General features: G+C 34.2%; 1 protein-coding gene across 3 annotated transcripts in view; it reads right to left on the reverse strand.

Moving 5' to 3' along the window:
* Positions 1 to 4,312: 4,312 nt before the first annotated feature.
* Ythdc2 (YTH N6-methyladenosine RNA binding protein C2) overlaps positions 4,313 to 22,423 on the reverse strand; it is a 65,496-nt gene continuing 47,385 nt past the window's right edge. Inside the window, exons 22-30 of one of the 3 annotated variants that reach the window (XM_087194716.1) lie at positions 21,304 to 21,509; positions 20,744 to 20,939; positions 18,929 to 19,035; positions 16,481 to 16,773; positions 14,166 to 14,343; positions 8,646 to 8,849; positions 7,862 to 8,044; positions 6,472 to 6,559; positions 4,313 to 6,376 (exon numbers count right to left, since the gene is read on the reverse strand). In XM_087194716.1, the coding sequence (XP_087050842.1) occupies positions 6,479 to 6,559; positions 7,862 to 8,044; positions 8,646 to 8,849; positions 14,166 to 14,343; positions 16,481 to 16,773; positions 18,929 to 19,035; positions 20,744 to 20,939; positions 21,304 to 21,509 (1,448 nt within the window). In that variant the 3' untranslated portion in view covers positions 4,313 to 6,376; positions 6,472 to 6,478. Of the gene's footprint in view, positions 6,377 to 6,471; positions 6,560 to 7,861; positions 8,045 to 8,645; positions 8,850 to 14,165; positions 14,344 to 16,480; positions 16,774 to 18,928; positions 19,039 to 20,743; positions 20,940 to 21,303; positions 21,510 to 22,423 lie in introns of those variants that run through there. The other 2 variants (XM_004836185.4, XR_015444737.1) reach the window with 2 other exon arrangements.

Raw genomic sequence — 22,423 nt, forward strand, 5'->3', positions numbered from 1 at the left:
AATGAAGTATGTGAAACTAAAAACTCCCAGAATTCCTTCACATTATCATATTCATCTGCTTTTCCTGAATAGCACTGTATTTAACCCACAGCATTTGAGAAATCATAGTCAATAAAGACTAAAGAAAAATTACAAAGATACTCTCATTCATGAAAATAGGACTTGATTACTTTTCCTTTTTGTGCCTTGAGATGCTAGAAATCAGAAATTAGAAAATTTAGCCAAATCTTAAATCCATACACTATGTGCAGTAGACCCAAGGATAATTTAAATACATCCCATCAAATCATTCAAACAGCAAGTTAGCCTTTTACTGAGGGGGAAGGTGTAGGGAGGCGGACATGAGAAACATTATACTTTTTTGAAGCCTCTGTGATTACTTCCCTAATTAAACATAATTGTTTTGCCACTATTTTTTTAGAATGATGGAAAATTAAGAAATGTTACCTTAAAATTGCTGAGAACAGCAGTTTTTGCATCATTTTATGGGTTTTTCATTCTTAGTATTTATCCACTTACATAATTGTTATAATCTTATATAATCACATATATTTTTACTTCCTAAACCAGATCTTTTAAGTGTATAGTGGATTTTTGTCTGAAAGCTAACTAAAACATGAAAACTGTTTCACAAACTAGCCAAAAGATTCTGCACAGGAAACTTAGAAACACTTTTCCAGTATACTAAATTAGGAGCCTATTTCTAATACTGACTAACCATGATAGACAAAAATACATAGCATTTGTTCTTTTCGGCACTGTAGAAACAAACTCAAAAGACCTGTTCCCACCAAAAACTACCCTTTTCTTTTTCACTGTCTCTGTAGGGACACAATATATGCATAAGTATATGTGTATATATTTATTCTAAATTTGATCTCTCATTTTGGTTGTCATTTTTTTTCATTTGGCTAAATGAGAACATTCTGTGTTTCAAATACTTTGAGTAATCGTGACTTTCAAATTGATAGAAGACCTCAAAGTATTTATGAAACATTAATTCACTGAATTTCAATGTATATGTAAAAGTGTCTTGATTTCAACAGATGGATGGATGGGGTGTGTGTGCATATAAATGCTTAGGAGGAAAACTCAAGAAACATCTACAAGAGCTTATCTCCATTAGTGTGCTCTGCTCAAATGATTTAATTGTACTTTATGTATTTAATACAAAAGTTAGATGATGGTATTTCCTGCTTTCATTTTTAGAATACACGTTGCTCCCAAAGAAATTGTCAGTTGCAATAAAGTACAGATAGAGAATCCATGAAGAGTTAAGCTAAGTACACACGATCCCTCCTCCCACAGTAAACAACCCAGTAAGTCACTTCTCCTGCCTTTCTTACAAACTGAGGAAACAGGCATAGTCTCTGAACATTTATCAAATATACAGGTAAACCAGATTAAGCCAGGCTCCTTAATAGGCAGCCTTAGCACATTTCATTATTAAAAGACACTTCAGCCTAACATCCAAGATTACACTGAACCTATAGACATATCTTCTCAGGTGCATCGTGTTCACAAATCCAGTTTTGTAGCATGACAGACAGGATCAACTCTATCAAGCAGTTTACTCCCTTTTCCTTAGGATTACTCACTCAGGTTTTCTTCTACAGTTCTTTTCGCAAAAGAAGGTATGGATATTGATCCTAAACCCCCAAAATGAGGTTTTAAAATATCGTCTCCATGTTAATGAATATCAAATATACCAGTTTGGGCCTCTTAAACTTCGTATCTTTACTTCAAAGGGATTTGCAGTTTTTCCCATTATTGTATACACAGTATGCTTTCCTGTATTACTAGATAATTGAAGATCACCTCATGAGGTGTTGCACTATAACAGAAGCTCCATGAGTGTGATTTATTGCTGTACTCAAGCCTGTAACAGATTCTAGGTTATACTAGGCAATGAGCACCTAACTACTGAATAAATATGTTAAGAATCATTGTTCAGTGTATGAAACACTATTAAGCAAATACTAAAAACTTCTATTTGTAGTATTCATATTTTTCCAAGCACTTTCATTTGATCCTTCCAATATCCCATAAGACAGGGATGGTATTATTTTCACTTTTCACATTTAAAAATTGGAGGTCAGAAAAGTCAAGCAATTTGCTGCTTTTACATCTAGCATTTGAGTTTGTCCTAAGAGGTACTCTAAGTGCAGAGTTTGATACAATATGGTACTTCTTGCAAGAAGGTCAATGTTTCACTAAGCGCTTTGTTATAACTTGGATCTAAACATGTCCCAGAAAGCTGAGTGTGGTGGTTCACCCCTGTAATACCAGCCCATGGGAGGCTGAGGCAGGAAATCATCAAGAGTTTGAGGTCAGCCTGGGCTATACAATGAGTTCAAGGCAAGCCTGAATTATATACCTAGTGAGACCCTGACTCAAAAGATGAGGACAGGGGTTGGGATAGGAGCTGGAGACAGCTGGAGACAGAGATGGGGAGATGGGGAGATGGGAGGTGGACAGGGAGAGGGAGGTGGAGAGGGAAAGGGAGATTCCCAAATGCTATATTCTGGGAGCTTAGTTGGCAACTGAGGGGCTTTCAAAAAATAACTCTGCTTTGCTTGGCCATGCCCTCTCTACCATGATGTTCTCCATCACCAGAGACCTACAGCAATGGAGCCAGCCAACCACAGACTGAAACCATGAGCCAAAATAAACTTCCCTTTGTTACTCTCAGGTATTTTGACACAGCAACACAAAGTTGACTAAACATACCTCTAGCACTCCAATAACCTCTATCATTTTATTGCACAAGATGAATAACGTGAATACTTTGGGTTGATGTAACATGAACTTTAAAACGTACTGTCTTAGTTATTTCATTGCTGAGACACAATACCTGATGCCCACTTCCTAAAGGAGAGGTTTATTTTGGCTCATATTTCAGTCCATAGGTCAGCTGGCTTTGAAGAAGAAACAGCATGGCAGAGGGGCATGGAGGAGGAAAAGCTGCTCACCTTGTGGCAAGTAGAAGAGAGAGGGAAGGAAGGAGCTAGGGAGAGAGATATAACCCTCTAGGCCAAGCCCTGTCACCCACCTCTTCCAACCAGGCCCCACCTAACAGTGCATTTACCAATAATTCCACCAAAGAGGACAGCACACCCATGATTCAATCACCTCCTCAAATCCCCACCTATGATCACATGAGGCTTGGTGGGAGGATCTAGATAGAAGCCATAACACATCCAAAGGTATTTTGGGGTTTTATTAATCTGTTCTCATGGTCCATTTGAAAACAGTCCGCTAAACATGCAGATTCTTGAGCTCTTACAAAATTACTTGTCATTCAAATGGGGGGTTGTCAAGGAAGTCTGTTTAACAGGTACTCTCATATACACACAAAAGCTCAAGAGCTCCTAGATTTATCATTCTTAGTTCTTATAAATGTTTCACGTGGTAAAATTCCTATTAATAAAAACTTTCCAAGAACTATAACAAACCATATATATATATATATATATATATATATATATATATATATATATTCCCCAAAATAACTTGTCTTTTCCCAGGTCTTTACTACCCAAACCTTTTAAATTCTATCTATTCTTAAGGGTATATTGAAAGACAACTTCATCAGGAAGTCTTCAATTATTATCCTCTTCTTAGTGCCTTAGCACTTGGTCTTTGATTTAATTGTTCTATATGACACCAAATAAAATTGTTACCCACAAGAATATAAACTTCTCCTGGACAGCAAGAACTGTACTTGAGGGCTGGGGATTTAGCTCAGTGGTTTTGCCGCCTGCTGCACAAGCACAAGGACCTGAGTTCGAGCCCCAGTACAAAAAAAAAAAAAAAGAACTGTACTTAATATATCTTAGTATGCCACCATTAGTGCTATTAAGCAAATATTTATTATCAGTAAAGGACAATGAACTGCTTCCAGTGAATCAGTAGAAACAAATTAGAAGATAAAAGGACCAAGTGGCTTCAGTACTACTACTTTCTACAAAGAAACATATGAACAGGATTTGGCAAACACCGGGCATTCCATGTTTTTCGAGTGGAAAAATTCTGACATTTAAGTACAAGGTACTCTCCATAATATGTATAGATGTTTCATTATAGTATAAATTTCCTACTTGTCATTTTTTTTTTAAGATTTAAAATATACTGAACACACATCAATCTTGAGATTCTTGCCATGGAGAGGGTAGTAATATGAAACTATCACTCTAAATTCAACTTAGTATTCTTCAATTTACTATCAGTATAAAATTCACTAATATGTCAGGGTATATTTTTGATCATTGTTAGCTTTGTTCTATTAGTATCAGAAATGACAAGATTGGAATAATTTAATAGAATTTCATTTAATAAGGATATTTAAAGTTCATCTCCTCCAAAAACAGCATTTTAATTACATTCAAATTGTATTTATTTTACCAACAAACTCATCATTTATATACAGGGCTAAATATTAGAAAGCAGATTAAAATTTAAAACAAGTTTTAATTTTAAAAAGTCCTTCCAAAGTTTGAACAATGTGAACTACTAAATGTATACTTTTAAAAAGTATACATTATCAGAAAAATACAAGTTATTCTAATAAGAAAAAAAGTAATAGATACAATGAAAGATAATTCACAGAATTCACATAAGCTCCATTTACAGGTATGTCTCAAAGTATTTTTAAAAAGCTAATTACTAATAGAGGCAAAATTCACAGCTGACATTCTAAATTAGCATACTAATATACATCGTTTTACCAAAAAAGTAGAGGATTCTTAAGATTTTATATTGAGCCATAATTTTTCACTTCTTTATTCTCAAATGGAGAACCAGAGAACTTACGAGTTTTCTTTTTGGTCTTTAAATTGGATTCATGTTCTTTTAATAATAATGACTCAAATGTATCATGAAAAATATATCAAACATGTTCAATACTTAGAGCTTAGAAACCAAGACATTTCTTTCACTTTTCCCTGTACCTCTATTTTCCCTTTAAAAAGTCTCTGAGAGGGCCGGGGATTTAGCTCAGTGGTTCCAGCACCTGCCGTGCAAGGAGCCAAGGTTCTGAGTTCAATCCCCGGAACCAAAAAAAAAGTCTCTAAGAAAACTTTTTTATATGTGCTGCCAAAGCGAGCACTCTAAGAAAACTTTATAAACAATATCAAGTCAAATAATCCTGAGAATGCCAATAAGTACGTAACTTGGCATTAGCACAGGTTTACAAAAGAAAAAAGAAAAAAATTATTAAACTATAAATGTGAAAAAGAGGTAAATCGTATCTGAGAATATAAGTCAAGAAAAAGTAATGAAAAATAAATGGAAGAAGCCTTTTGGATCTGTGGTCTTTCTGCATTTTAGTTTCAAAAACATAGCAACCAAGCTATAATGATACTAATAACTACCAATAACTACTGAGCACTTAAAACTTTTATGAATTTGTTTTTAACTTTTATCTAAATCAAGTTTTTGTAACCAACACAAAAAGATCATAATTACTGTGCTCATATAAAAGATTTGTGAAGTTTGTTAAATGGGAGGAAAGAAAGAAAGGGTATAGTATACATCAAGTTAAAAGAGATAGGACCAGGAATAAAACTAAACATCAAATCAAAGACAGGGAGGAATTGTGCCCTTTTTTCAGCTTTTACTGCATTTTATAATCAGAGCAAAAGAACATCCCTTTTTTCTTTAATATACTCAGATTAAAAATGGTAACATGAATAGACCTTATTATACCTTTTTTTTTTTTTTTTGGTACCGGGGATTGAATTCGGGACCTTGTGCTTGCAAGGCAGGCAGCAGAACCGCTGAGCTAAATCCCCAGCCCAAATACTCTATTTTTAAAGGTGATATCTTTAGAATTTGGCTCATTGGTTGTACTTGTTAATGATATTTCTTAAAGCGTTGACTCTTCTAAAATAATGCTCAGTGACTCTTCTAAAATGGTGCTCAGAGGTACTGATATATTCAGGCCTTTCCCACATTACAAAGTCATCAGTAAGAATTGTTAAGTCAGGGTTTTATGGAAATGTTTAACTTCAAATTGTTTGTTTTAAATATATTGCTATGTCAAATAATGAACTATTACTATTTTATTCCTTAATAAAGAGATGATTAACAAACACTACCTAGGTATCCTCTCTGGTCACTATAGACTTAGATTATATATTTTTTTTCCCAGTACCGGAGATCGAACTCAGGACCTTGCACTTGTCACTGAGCTGTATCTTCAGCCCACTATAAAGATTTAAATGATCCTTTTCTCTTATATATAAAGATGGTGGTGACTCTGAAGCAACATTCTAAACAAGAAAAGGCCATTCAGAGACACACAACCCTATCTAAATTTTTGGAAGTCAGTGCATTCAATAGTTATAACAGGCATGATTTCTTCCACAGCTGAGTTCTACAAGAGAAAAAAGAAAAAAATAAATAAATAATATGAAAGTCATCTTAATGAAAATAAATGCTGCCAGTACTCAAAGTCAAGTATGGTACAACCTGAGTGTCAGTCAGTGGTGGGTTTTTCTCCCAATGGAAGGCGTTCCCATAATTGGAGCAACTGTTCACCAACCTGAGGTTCTAGTTCCTGGATAAATCAAAAGTAAAATAAACATAAAAAGATTAAAACTTTATTTAATCAGCAAAATCCATGCTGATAAAAATGTTAAAAAAAAAATCACTTTAAGTTTTATTTTTACCAGAACATGCTAAAATTATATGGTACACATCATTCTAATTCCTTGCTAAATTTAGGGTGAATAAAGTTGACTTTCTGATTTAAGACTGTAGTTAATGTACAAATTATCTTAACTTTTGTTACACATGGCAACAGATTTCCATGACGTCCTTCTGGAATTTTGTCTATCTGGAAATAGTATTTTGTATTAAATGGAAACAACAAAAGCACTTAACTTGAATTTTCAAAGGTTTACTGTGAATCCTATCATGTTACATGTTTTATGATTTTTTCACCAAGAAACTATCTTAAGTGACAATACATCCTAATCTTAGGAATTACTTAAATTATTTCTAATGCTTATTATAAAATAAAATGAAAATATTACTATAGAAATGAAAAGAATTCCACTTTATAGTTTTCCTGTGGCATAATACCTCTGATGAATACTTTAAAAGGATCGTGAATGCTTTTCCCATGGAGATTTGAAGTAAGCCACACTGGTTCAGATTAATAACTATGAGGGCTGGGGATTTGGCTCAGGGGCGCTGTCGCCTGCCTCACAAGCGCAAGGTCCTGTATTCGATCCCCGGTACCAAAAAAAAAACCTAGAGCTCTAAATCTAGTCAACTCTCACATTAATAACTATGTGATGTTAGGCAAAGTTAATATGTAAATCTATTTTCTACATAAAATTGGGCTAATAACTCATTTCATTTATAAGAATTATATAAAGTACACAGCTGGCAGTATATCTTAACACTATGTTAATTCTCAGTATTATAACTAGCTTAAAATGTACACAAGTAGTATCACAAAAGCAAAGTAAAATATAATAAAAATAAAGCAAGCTACTAGACTATAAAAGGTTATTTACATAATTAGTTAAAATGATACAGAGAAGTTAAATACTGTTTCATTTTGAGACTTGTCAAATTACCTTATGACTGCATTAAATTTTGATCATATATTAAAGTAACCACCATGAAGCAACTTATGAAAGATTTCACACATGCTATGATGGCAAGAAACACAATTTACAAAATGCTAAAAAAGCTATAAGACACATTTGCAAGTATAATTTTATCAAAATCACTGTTTCCATATACATATGGAATATAAAATTTGTAGGTTTTCTTCTCTAGGCACTGAATAATATCAAAAGAAAATAAAATCCGAAGTAAAAGGAAAAAATTAAATACCAGTGTATACCTGCCCATCTCTGCTTATCTGTACTTTCTTGTTGTCATTCCAAGGATTCAGTAAATGGTGTGCAAACTGAAAGGGAAGGCTTTCTTTTCTTATCCACTCCACCTTAAATACACCCCCTAGTCCAGTTGAGCCCCAGTCCTGGCTCTTCTCCCTTCCTATCTCTGAAGACATCCTTGAAAATCCCTGTACGGAAAATGAAGGGAAAGAGTGAAGGTGAGAATATTAAAATAAATAAATTTATCTGATAAGTTTGAGTTTCCTAAAAACAACATAAAAAGCTATTTAATTTTTATAAAAAGATTTATGATCAAGTTTTAGAAGACCAATTCTGATTTAACATAAGTTCTAACCCCATATTTAATACATAAAAATAATACAATCAAACCTCTAAGTTTTTATTTTTAAAACTGTTAATATCAATATTAAATTCATATTTTATAAATCCAGGTATACAATAAGTCAAGAAGAGTTAATTATACTTAGTTTCTTCACTGTCAATATTAACTTTTTCAACCTATTTATGAAAAGGTAAAGTTTCTCTTTTAATCTACACAAGAACTAGTGAATCTAAAGATGTCTTCAGAAGGAAAAACTATTTATCCAGAGGCTTTAGTCAAACAAGGTAAAAACCGAAGGATCCTAGTTCTTGAAGAGATGTGAAACATTCCTTAAGCCAAAGACATTCTTGTATTCCAAGGAAATAAAGAGCCAGTATCGTTTTGTTTTTTCTTTCTGATGTAATCTGTAGCCAGAACAAGCCCATTCTTGTTTCAGAATGGCTCACCTGGAAATGTCCAGATCCTTGAACAGAAAATACCAAGTAAACCATGCTGCTTTCCCAAAAGGCTCGATTTAGCTTTCGCTCATTACTTGGGGTTGTAGACCAGATACCCTTTTGTTGAGAAATTTCAAGGTTTCTCAGATTGCTACTCTTCATTATGAAGTATCGAACAGGCATATTTGGTCTTGGTGATGGAGATTTTGAGCCCTATAAAAGAAGGCACAAGTTCCTGAAAGGTAATTTGAACTTTTAAAAGTAGTAGGCTCCATTAAATAACATCTTCAAAAAACAAACATTTTCATAGACAAATAAACCAAAACATTTAACAAATGCAAACAGTTCTATCATGCCTGAAAATTAATACAAGGATCAGCCAAAATAAAGTTAAATTTAAAGCCAAAAAGCAGCACTCATTTTTAAAGCTTTCAAAAAAAAAAAAGATCCTGGGTTATCGACTTTGTTTTATATTCCAAATATATTAACAAAAAAATTTAATAAACTTTCATATTCTGAAAACAAAACTAAAATTGCTCCAGCTTACTGCCTGGAGACAATTTCTAGGTGGAAAAAAAAATGACAAATTATCCAGTAGTCTCACTGAGTTACAAAGAGACTGGAGTTTAGAGAATAAGGTCCCTATAGTATACATGGCAGTGTACTAGATAGAAAGGGATTGCATAGAGAGGTCCCCACTGACCTGAAATGAGTAACGAACAAAATGTACTGAGTCTAGGAAAAGATTCAGAGCACAGCAGGACACCAAACAATTATGAGAGCTCACATTTGGCTGAGAATATTTCACGTCATCCTCGGCTAGAACAGAGACTGTGTAATACTTAGGGCACTGGCCCACAGAAGGGCCACACCTTAGTGCTAACGTTAAATTAATACCAGAATAAAGATTACTCTGTGGACCCATTCTAACACTACTTGCAATCACACCTCAAAAGGATTAAACTATACAATAAAACAAAGCCTAAAATAAATTAAGGGTCTATAACAATTCTCAAGCAACCAAGTAAGTTTATAAGAATGAGAAAAGTGCCAGGGATTTAGCTCAGTGGTTCTGTCGCCTGCCTCCCAAGCGCAAGGTGCCAAGTTCAATCCCCGGTACCAAAAAAAACACAAAAAAACAAAAGAACCAAAAGAATGAGAAAAATACTGAAGAATATATTTTATTACCATGAAAAAGTAATCAACAGAAACAGACTCATATATGGCAGATTTAAGAGACAAGAGTATTAAAGCAGCTACTAAAAATAAGATCACAATGTTCAGGAAGGTACAGGAATACATGAACACAATGAAAAGCAAAAAAGGTATTTTTATAGAGTCCAACGGAATTTCTGGATATAAAAACATAATATTTGAAAACATATTAGAAAGAATGAACTACATGAGACAATAAAAATATCAGTAAACCTAAAAAGACATAGCCAGAGGATCCCCCCAAAATCCATCCGAAGACTCCTAGAATAACCAAGTTCAGTAATGTAGCAGAATACAAAATCAACACACAAAAAACAATAGTATTCTTGTACACTAATAATGAACCCACTGAGAAAAAAATATCATTCACAATACCACCACGAAAATTTAAAGACTTAGAAATTAACCTAAGAGGGCCGAGGATTTAGCTCAGTGGTTCCGCTGCCTGCCTCACAAGTGCAAGGATCTGAGTTCGATCCCTAGTATCGCAAAAAAAAAAAAAAAAAAAAAATTAACCTAAGAAAGTAAAAGATTCCTATAATGAAAACCACAGTACTCTGAAAAAGGTAATTGAAGAGGACATCAGAAAATGGAAAGATATCCTGGACAGGTAGAACCAATATAGTCAAAACAGTCATATTTCCAAAATTAATACACAGATTTAATACAATCCCAATCAAAATACCAACAACATTCTTCACAGAACTGGAGAAAACAATCTTAAAATTCATATGAACCAGAAGAAACGCAGAATAGCAAAAGCATATCTCCGTTAAAAAGAGCAAAGCAGGAGGGATCATGATTCTGAATCTGAAGTCATATTACAAAGCTACTATGATTAAAAACAGCATGGACCCAGGTGTGGTGGTGCATGCCTGTGATCCCAGCACTTGCAAGGCTGAGGCAGGAGGATTGTCACAAGTTTGAGGCCAGCCAGGGCTACCATAGTGAGTTCAAGGCCAGCCTTAACTACATATCAAGACCCTGTCTCAAAAAAAGAAAAAGAAAAACCAGCATAGTATCAACACAAAAACAGACATGAGGATCAATGAAATACAACAGAGGATGCAAAAATAACCCCAAGTACATTCAACCATTTGATTTTTGACAAGGGCCCCAAAAACATACCCTGGAAGGAGAAAAGATGGTCTCTTTAACAGGTGCTGGTAAAACTGGCTATGCACATGCAGAAGACTGAATCTAGACCCTTATTTCTTACCATGTACTAAAATAAAATCAAAATGGATCACAGAACTAAATGTTAAACCAGAAACACTGAAATCGCTAGAAAACAAAATAGGTAAAACTCTTGAAGTCACAGGTGTAGGCAAAGGCTTTCTGAACAGACTCCAGCTGCACAGGAAATAGTCCTGAGAATCAACAAATGGGATCATATCAGATTAAAAGTATCTACACATCAAAAGAATCAACAGAGTAGCACAGTGAAAAAGACAACCTACAGATTGATTAAAAAAAAAACTTTTTCCAGCAATTCCTCACAGGACATACATCTAGAACATATATCTAGAATAAAGAACTAAAAAAAAAAGTTCCCAAAATAAAAGACTCAATCAAAAAATGGGCAAGCAAAATGAATAGACACTTCACAAAAGTATAAATGGCTAATAAATACATGAAGAATTGTTCAATATCACTGGCCAATAGAGAAATGCAAATTAAAACAACATTGTGACTTCATCTTAGCCCAGAAAGCATGCCATCATTAAGAAATCAAATAATAACAAATTGTGAAGAGGCTGTAAGGGAAAAAGAAACCTTTCTACACTGTTGGTGGGAAGGAAAACTAGTACAATCACTATGGAAATCAGTATAGAGATTCCTCAAAAATACTGAACTAGAAATTTCATTTGACCTAACTATTCTCCTTCTAGGTATCCTCCCAAAAGAATTAAAGACATCACATTACAGTGATACATGCACACCCATGTTCACAGCAGCTAAATCTTGGAAACAGCCTAAATGTCTGTCCACAGAAGAATGGACAAAATGTAGTATTTACAACACGATCAGAAAAGCTGCCAAACATCATTAGTCATTGGAGAAATGCAAATTTAAAAAACTGCAATGTGTTATCACTATATATCCATTAGAATGGCTAAAATTACAAAACAAGTTTTGTCAAGAATATGGAGTAAATTAGCTAGGTATGGTAGCGGACACTTGTAATCCTAGCACCCAGGAAGCTGAGGCAGGAAGATTGCTGTGAGTTCCCAACCAATCTAGGCTACAATAGCAAGTTGAAGGCCAACAATATAGCAAGACTTTGTTTATAACAAATAAATATAGCAAGTTGAAGGCCAACACGGACTATGTACCAAAACTCTGTTTCAAACCAACAAAATGAAATAAAAATAAATAAATAAAAAGAATATGGAACAAATAGAACACTTCGAGATTGTTGAAGGGAATACAAAATAGTATAATAGTTTTGGAAAATACTTCGGGAGTTTCTTGTTAAGTGAAACACACATATACTATATAATCCCACAATCCTACTCCTGCATACCTGCCCCAAAATATAAAACATATTTATACACAAAGGCCTATATTCAATTATTGTAGCAGGTTTATTCATCATAGCCAAACAGTAGAAATAATCCAAATGATTACCAATTAGTGAATGAGTAAACAAACTGTGGTATAGCCATACAATGGAATACTACTCAGAAATAAAAGTAATTAATAATAAACTTGTTAACCAGTTTTAGTTGCACACATCTGTAATCTTAGCACTGAGGAGGCTAAGGCAGGAAGACCAAAATGAGTCTGAGGCCAGCCTGGGCTACATAGTGAGTTCAAGGCCAATCTGGAATACACAGTGAGACCCTGTCTCAACAAAACAAAACAAGACTTATAATGGTTTATGTCTAGATGTCCCCCTAAAGTCTCACAGGATCATATGCAGGATCTTTGGAAGGTGACTGGACAATAAGGGCATTATAGTTGGTTTGCTTATAGGAGGTGGGGCTGGTCAGAAGAGGAAGGTCACTGTGGGCACAGCCTTGAAGGTTATCTCTCCCTTCCCACTGCTCCTGCCTTGAATCTCTGCTTCCTGTCCACCATGCTCCTCTGCTGGGTCATGCCTGCCTTGGAGCCAACCAACTGTGGACTGAAATGTAAGTCAAAATAAACTTCTCTTCCCTTAAGTTGCAGATGTCAGGCATTTTGTCCCAGCAACAAGAAAGTGACTAAGACAAAACCCAACAATATGGATGAATTTCAGAAGCATTATATTAAATGAAATAAGCCAAACACAAGAAGCTGCCTTCAAATGATTCCATTTATAGGAAACTCTAGAGAAGACTCTAGGCACAGAGAGTGTATCAGCGGTCACCAGCAGTTATGGCAATGGAACTGCTCTGTACATTTCTATGGAATAGTTACACGATTATCAAAATACAGTCACACCTTATCAAAATTCGGTAAACTGCACAGTTTAAACTGGTAAATTTTATTATCTTTAAATTAAAACTTAATAGACAAAAAAAACCAAACAACCCCAAACCTAAGAATGCAAATGTACAAAAATATTTCCTCTTAACAAAACTGCTACAGCAGTTATTTTTATGTAGCTAAATAACCCCGACTCAAATATTTATTCATGTACTAATGCAGAAAAGTCAAAGTAAACATTCTGAACATATGAAGTCATTCATATTGCAAATTCTTTAAAAGATACATTGTTTTCAATTCCATATCAACATCTTCAACCCACCTGACTTCAAACTTTCTATATCTTATTTTTAAATTTTTATTTTTTGTATGTTAAGTACTGAATAGCAGAAATTAACAACTGAAAGAAACTAATATTTTCAATTCTGAAAATAGAAACTGAAATTAATTTAATTTTTTTGTTATTTAACCAAAAGGGTTCTAAAGAAAGAAATGAATAATGCCATTAGTGAATAATCTGTTACTTTTAAAATACCCCAAGATGGTAATAATTAGAAATGTTTGGCAAACAGTGTCTCCAGTATGCCAGCATGAATTTATATATAGAACAGAGACCAGATAAGAAGCTTTTATAACGCTGTGTAACACGTTCAAAACAAGGCCATAATTCATATGTCTCACCACCAGATGGTGCTGAACCACCACCAGTGAGTGGTACACGCACAACTATCCCATCAAATGGCATGAGACAGACCCATCAGGTGGTACAAGCTGCCCAATGGAACAGTCACGCACATGTCACTGGTGGTACAAGCCAGCAAAAATGTTAAATATTTAAATACGTAACATGAGATGTGCTACAAATCTCTTCCTTACAACATCTACTTTTAGATACTCTACCTTTCCTGAGGATGGAGGAGAAGGACTAGCACAAGGACCTGGGTAACTACTGATATCTGTAGATTTTAAATAAGATTGATCTGATCGGTCATCTGTACTTCGTTTAGGATGTAAAATTCCTCTATCTTTGTATTTCTGAGGTGGATGTAATGCTGTAGACGGAGATTTCATTAACACTCTTGAACAAGAAGGGAGAAATAAATATCAATTATCCATAAGTTTAGAATACAAAGCAGGTATTATTTCAATCCACAGTGCCAATGACATTATGATGCACGGCACAGTATTTTTATTTCTTTGTTTTATTTTTTGGTACTGGGGATCGAACTCGGGTCCTTGCACTTATGCAGCAGGCGGTGAAACCACTAAGCTAAATCCCCGGCCCTGGCACAGTGTTTTTAAAAGGAAACTTAATTCTCCTAGTATATTTAAAAATTAAGAACCAGGTAGTGGCTCATGCCTATAATACCAGCACACTGGGAAGCAGAGGCAGGAAGATCACAGGTTGAAGGCCAGCCAGGGCAACTTATGGTCTTAGTAAGACCCAATCAAAAAATAAGAAGTAAAATGGGCTATGAAAGTGGTTTACTGCAAACATCCTGGAGTTAATTCCAACACTGAAAAAAAAAATTTTTTTAGTAAAAAATGTCTTTTCTAAGGATGATTATAGTTTATAAAAAGCTATTATATATTTTATGAAGATTTAGCAAAGAAGCACTCAGCGGCTCCAAACATAAAGAAATAAGGAGATGGAGATGCTAACTTGATGATTACACACCATACAAATGTACTGAAACATCACACTCTACCCCGTAAATATGTGCAATGTTATGTTATTTAAAAGAAAAAAGGCTTAGAGACACATACATAAATATATACTTCTTCCTAAGAGTTCTCATTCTATTCCCCATCAAGAACTCCATGTGTATCTATCTAAAAGGCTGAAAATGAAACAGAAACATCCAGGTACATACATTATAACCTTTTCTTGGAAAGTAGCTAAATTTTTCCCTTAAGAACTTGGAAACTAGTATTTTTTATTTCTCTTTCATTGAAATCAAATGACAAACCTACAAAGGCTTTTGCTTCACTTAATATGTAAAATCTGATCAAAAGAAGGTTCTAAAAACACTATCTTTTCCTTAAAAAAATAAGCATCACTTATACTTACATTAATTTTCAGTTTTTCAACTATGGAATCCTTCATTTTAGCAGTACTAAAGGTTGAACTAGGGCCTTCCCACGGAGCCACATCTCTAGCCCATTTATTTGTTTATTTTGAGACAAGGTCTTGGTAAGTTGCCCAGGCAGGGCTCAAACTTACAATCCTTCTACCTCAGCCACCCAGACTGCTGTAATGCCAGGTTGAAATCATATTCTTATTACAGAGACTTTTACTAATATTCTCCAAACTAGTCTCACAGGTAAGAATATTAACTTTGCTATGAATTCCAATGTGGCTTATAAAGCTTTTAACTGACACAAAATAATTTAAAATGCTTTCATAACCAGAAATATTTTTGGCTCATGGTCAACAATTCATTATAAGCACTAATACTAAAATACATTGTTTACATAAATAATTCAGGTAAGAACTCTCTTAATCATATGACAATACATTTAACTGCAAAATACTAGAAAAAAAAATTTGCTGAACTCTAATAGGAATTTTGCCACATGACAGTAATTTTGTGCCTCCTTCACAAAAATGCAAACTCTGTGCAAGAAAAGGTCTTACTGTTTTGTTCACTACTCTACCTCTCCTACTAAGACCAGGTATTTGATGTGCCAGGAATGAATGAAAGATTACTTCTGAGGGAATATTAGTCTATATACCAATACTACTCAAGGTTTGTGGGAAAGCTGTTCTTTAAACACAGCCATAGCCAGTACTGCTCAGTGCACATATCCAGGAAATATGTCACCTGACATGTACCAACTAAAATAAATAATTTTAAAATCTGCTAAGAGAGCTTAAATTTTAAGTCCTGAAAATGAAACATTTTCAGTTTTCCTAGAAAGAATGGGCTAATTCATCAATATGTACGAGTGTCTTAAAATCTTCCATATTATTATTTTTTTTCTTTTTTTTTGGTACCGGGGATTGAACTCGGGTCCTTGCGCTTTGTGCAGCAGGCAGCGAAACCTCTGAGCTAAATCCCTGGCCCATATTATCTTAATATTTATAAGTATATTTTATAAATAAAAAACTTATTTTATTGTAATCCTTTTATGTATCCTAGATTATGAGAAAGTAATTATTAAATAGCACACATAATTTTCCTGAAAAAAAAACTCTCCCATTTATAATTTACCTTTCAGCAGTAGTAGACTCATCAGAAAATTCACAATCTGCTGCACTTTTCCTGCTATTATTTGCCCTCCAAGATGATGCCAAAGGAAGTTCTTCTGAAGACATAGGTCTTGGCCTTTGGCCAATCCCAGATGGTTGTTGTAAACCTGCAGACTGTTCTTCAGTGCTTAAAACAGCTATAATTGCTCTTATGGTAGCTTCATCAACTTGAGACCAAGGTTTAGATGGAGCTCTCATTCGGCGTAAAAATAAGCTATGCCACTTCTGTCTGAGTTGCAGCAATAAACTGGCTGCCTGTTCAAACAGATAAAGTTAAGTAAAGTATATCAGATATGTAAAATATTACTTATCAGTTAAGGTCTACAACTATTTCCAAAAAACACAGTTCACATTTAATATAATTTACTATTTTCATTCATTTCATGAATGGCACTTATTTATCATATTCCAGGCACTAGAGACACAAAACCAAAGAAACATCTCATAAGGCAGTCAACACTGATTGTGTAGAATGTGATTAATATTGAAAAAGCAGCAGCAAGCTAAATAAACAAAAATACATTTAGTAGTTTTATTCAAATTGTAGTATCTGCAAAGCGTCCAAATGATGATGTACAGAAGGCATTTGGATTCACAGAAAGGCCTATGCCAAAGATAAAAACTTGGAAGTCATGAGTGCATAACTAAAGCTACAAATAGAGATAAGGTTTCCAGGAATTGTGCAGAGAGAGAGAAGAGAGCAAGACACAGAGAACAAGTGAATTTAAAACTAAAAGCACAGGGGCCGGGAATTTAGCTCAGTGGTTTTGCCGCCTGCTGCCCAAGCGCAAGGACCAGAGTTCGATCCCCAGTACCAAAAAAAAACCTAAAAGCACAAAGAGTTTGTGAAATAACCTAAGAAGGAATGAATACAGAAGAATTAAAAGCATTAATGGCACAGTAACTAATAACAAAGAAGAGGCAGGAATGTGGGGGAAAAATGGGGAAGGGCAGAATTACTAAAAAGAGGTAAGTATTAGAGAGAGTCAAATATTAGAGAGGCAATCAAGAACAGACTGGCTTTGACAAGTGGAGGAATGGAGGACACAGATGACTTTACCCAGGACAATTTAGTGAAATAAAGGGCTGGTGGGAATGGAAAAGAGACTGCAGTAAGCTGGAGTGATGAATGGATTATTTAAAAAGTAAATCTAACTAATGCTGACTACTGACACCTTAGTTGTTACCTCCGCCCGTGGATATAGAATGATTTTTTAAAGCACAGATGGAATTAAGGGAAGGTTCTGTCAAGAAATTTTTTTAATTTGAAAAAATCTTTATCCTTTCCAATTCAAAAAAAAAAAAATGAACTCATATCTTCCTCTCAAAAACAGAATTACCCAAAATAAAGTTCTCATGTACTCAATACTCAGTATTTTTTACATATGCAGAAATACTCATATATTACTGCTATCACTGGAATGTTTTTGTCTACTCTAAAAATTCATGTTGAACTCAATCCCTCATGGAACAATATTGGGAGGTGTAACCTTGGGGAGATGACTGGAATTACAAGCCCTTACAAAAGGGCTTCACGGAAGGAGTTCATCCTTCTTCTGCCTTGTGAGGACACAGCATTTGTCCCCTGCAGAGGACACAGTTCAAAGGCCAGGGATTTAGCTCAGTGGTTCTGCCGCCTGCCTCACAAGCGGAAGGTCCTGAGTTCAATCCCCGGTACCAAAAAAAAAAAAATAAAAGACACAGTTTTCAAGAAGCCATCTTAACAGCACGAAGCAGTCCTCACCAGCACTTGACCTTGGAATTCTCAGCCTGTAGAACTGTGTCTGTGGCATTCTGCTATAGCAGCACAAATGGACTAAAACTACAATCACCCATTAAATACTGAACCACACCTAGGTTTTTTACACCTTTTGCTGGAAAAAAAAGAAACCAATACAGTAGAACATGCATGAGGATCTTATTAAAACTGAAAAAAGCTCTATTTATCAAATATTAAAGGCTTAGTACTAAAGATAAAAATTTTATCATACTGAATTTTAAAAACTTTATGAGACTTTACACTGTCCTGGGGGGCCTCGATGTTCTGAACTGATTCCAAACACTGACCTGTCATGATCATTTTGACTTTGGGGAAGAGCCAGAAGTTGCTTAGTGGCAGATCCAGTGAATAAGGTGGATGAGGACACACTGCAATGTTTTTACAAGTCTGCCTTTCTATTGGATAGCACTAGGCAGCAACATCTACTGTATTTCTGATCATACTACATAAAGACACTCACAAAAGAGAACTTCCAAAGCTGCTTCAGGGAGCAGCAAGAATGATAGTATAAGTATGTTGAGAGCAAGGAGGATTAATGGCAATGTGTATTTTACTGTAACAAATTTTTAATTTAAATGTTCACCTATTTTTTTGATCATCCCTTCTATTTCCTATTAAAAAGAAACTCACCTCTGGTTCTAGTTTAAAATTGAGCCACTCATCAAGCTTCAAAGCCACCAAATTAGCAGTAGTTCTGTCCTCCATTTCACTGTCACTACTGTCATTGGGAATGCCATCTGCTGTCCCAACACATATTGAAAGAATAAATCACTTTTACCATCTTACATTGCAGCAAAACAGTAAGCAAATAAGACACTCTTTGAGCACACAAACCCTCCTGACATACTAACCATTTCTGTGAGTTCTCCAAATAAAGTAGATCATTACCAATATTTAAAGAAGAAAATTAATACATTTTAAAGACTACAATCTCTTAATTACAATGCAACCAAACAAGAACAAGAATTAAAAATAGAAACACAACAAGTGAATGGAAAAGAAATTAAAAACATAAAGAAAAGTAGGAGAAAATATAGAGAATGCTCAAAACAACACTTATATAAATTCACAGGTTTTAACTTGAAAAACTAGATGTCTTAGAAAAACAGTGTAAAACCCAATGCATAACAGAAGATGAAAACAAAATACTGATAAATGTGAGATAAAATGGTAATAATAGTTAATCTAGTTCTTTGAAAAGATTAAAGAAATAATCCTCTGTAAACAAAGAAGCAAAGATAAATCCATCAACAAAATCAAGTGAGATAAAAATATGTCTAAAATACATTACAAAATTAAGCCACATTAAAAGACATGTAATGCACAATTATAGAATACATTTGAAATCTTCAAATTTATTATGCACTTTAAAAAAATTACTAAAATCGAAAGAAAAAGAAATGGAAAAACTCAAACCAATATTTAAGGGGAAAAAAAAGATATCCTTAAAAAAGCCCAACAAATCCAGAATACCTAGTCTCTGAAACTTTCAAGGAAGCAAATATTGACCAATGTATTTAATAACCTGAGCCTAACCCTAAAACTTTATAACACCAAAAAACCCACAAATATTTGAATGCATACAAGCACATACTACTCAAACCCTACAGTTCAGCTTCAACAATAAACATATAATTGTAGTAGTATTAAAAATCCTATTAAAACAAATATTTAAAATATTATAAGTATATTATGAATCCTATTTATACAATAGTACTATTAGACTATCATATTGCCAAATACAAGTTACAATTTTCAGTTTGACTTTCTTGTCTCCCCAAAGTAACAGTTAACAGAGCTGATCTCTTTTTTTGAGACATATTTCCCCGATAACACCATGAAGATTAGCTATTTATTTACTATTAGCAAGAGTGTATAAAGTGCCAGAGACAGAAGCATGTTGTTTCTATTACATTTTCAATGCTTAGCACAGTATCTGACAAATATTTATTGAATAGCTAAAAATTCAAATCCATCAAATGTCCAAGTGTAAAAAACATTTTAAATGCATTGTATCACTCTGATGTGATAGAATATTGTACAGTGACTGAAATATTAAAAATGTTTTAAATAATCTGCTATAATGAAGATAGCAGAATATAAAATAACAGTATGGGAAAAATAATTCATATAAACAAGCAGAAAAATGTAATATTAAAAGTGCACTATTAGTGACTTATTCTATTAAAAAATTACCTTTACTTAAATTATCATTTTACTTTAAGTAGAAAACAAACTTCTATGAGCAAGATTAATTAGAAATGCACTAACTGATGGCAACCTACCTTAGAAATTAATTTCAAGAATAGTGGTATTAATATTTTTTAACTGTCTTACTACATCAAAAGTAAACTGCTACAACAAAAATTTCACAACTATCTCTTAGGTTTAGTAAAACAAAATCTTTCACTTCAAACATTTTTATTTCCTTTATAATACATTTACCTCTAAAGGATGAAGGTTCCTGAAGAGCATTACTTGGCAACCTGGCTGGCCCACAGAACACCAAAACAGTAACTGGTGTCACTGCTGAACAACATCTAATATTAGCTATTCTATAGGCTCTGGTCATCTCATCATAAATAAGCCAATCAGTGGGCAGTGCTTGGATTGCTGCAGCTTGACCGTTGGCTGGAGGAATCTGTTAGAAAAATAAATTTTTAAATTGTTAACTGTATTTATCATGTAACATTTTGGGTATACATTTAAAATGTAAAAAGTCCCTGGAGGAAATAGATGGTGTGTGATAGCACCAAGCAAAAACTAAAGTCATTTCTTATGTAGTTTGTATAAAAGTCTTCATTACCCTTCCAAAGTTGTCTCTTCCACTCTAAGATTCAACAAAATATTCCAATGTGTAATTATCTCTCTCTCTCTCTGTATATATATATATAGATAGATAGATAGATAATTTCTTAAAGCAGGTAGATATTTGGAGTATTTTCATTGATCAACTATCTAAATTAGTTTTATCTCAAGGTCTAAGAATATCAAAAATATTTTACCTTTTTGTACTGAGGCTGACTGAGAACTGAAGTGGGATGAAATCGTACTTTTTTCTCCTTTGGCCCAGTCAATGCTACATTTTCTCTGTCCACATGGACTAAATTGGGATACATGCCTGCCACCAATGCAGCTTTAACAACAGCCCAGTTCTCCGAGTTTGTGTTAACATCTCGAATGTCACCACCTCCTCTTGCTCTAACAAAGCCTAGAGAATATAAGGGGGAGGGAAGAAAGGAGGGTGGGGAGGGGCAATGGGGGACGGGGAAGATCAAAGTATGTTATATGCATGTATAATATGCCAATACCCACTATTCTGTATAACAAACATGCACCAAAAAACTTTGGAGAGGAAAAAATACTTTTTCTATTATACAAAAGATACTTTAAAATTGTTATGTTTTTTGGGGCTGGGGATTCAGATCAGTGGTGCCACTGCTTGTCTCTCAAGTGCAAGGTCCTGAGTTTGATCCCTCTTACCAAAAAACAAAAAACAACAACAAAATTTGTATTTTTTATTAAAAAAATGTATGTCCCATGTAAGTTTAATGATATCCAAATTCTACAATTAATAGAATCTGTTCTGGAAAGTCTAAACTATAGAACCAATATAAGAAAAGTTTTAGATCTGCCCAGGAGAGATTAAGTATAGTATTTATTGAGGGCCTAGACATTTTTTAAATGCACATTCTTAAAATCAGTTTTCAGAAACATGCTAGGTTCACAAGTGGAAACCCAAATCATTTTTTTAACTACAATTAAAAATGTCGTGGTTATGACAGTCTAAAAGTGAAGTCAAGTAAATACAGTATATCTGCTTGAATTTCAAAAAATTTTCTTATTTCCCCATATATGAGACAACTCCAAATCCTCTGGTTCTTCCCTTATATTACTTTGGCACTTTAAATAATCCATGAATTGGACTCTGGTACTTTCGACAATCACAGTTATCACTTCAATGTATTACAATACTCCAAAAACAGAGGAAGGGAGGAAGGGAAGGAAGGAGGGAGGGGCAAGGGAAAAAATGGGAAGACAGAGGGGGAGGAGAGGGAAGAGGTGGAAAGGGGAGCCAAAGGGGGGGAGGAAAAGGAGAAGGAAAACAAAAATATTTTCAAGGAA

Source organism: Heterocephalus glaber, unplaced genomic scaffold (genome assembly GCF_053883595.1).
Source record: "Heterocephalus glaber isolate CG9 unplaced genomic scaffold, H.glaber_assembly_v1.0 deba00001606, whole genome shotgun sequence".
Classification (NCBI taxonomy): Eukaryota; Metazoa; Chordata; class Mammalia; order Rodentia; family Bathyergidae; genus Heterocephalus; species Heterocephalus glaber.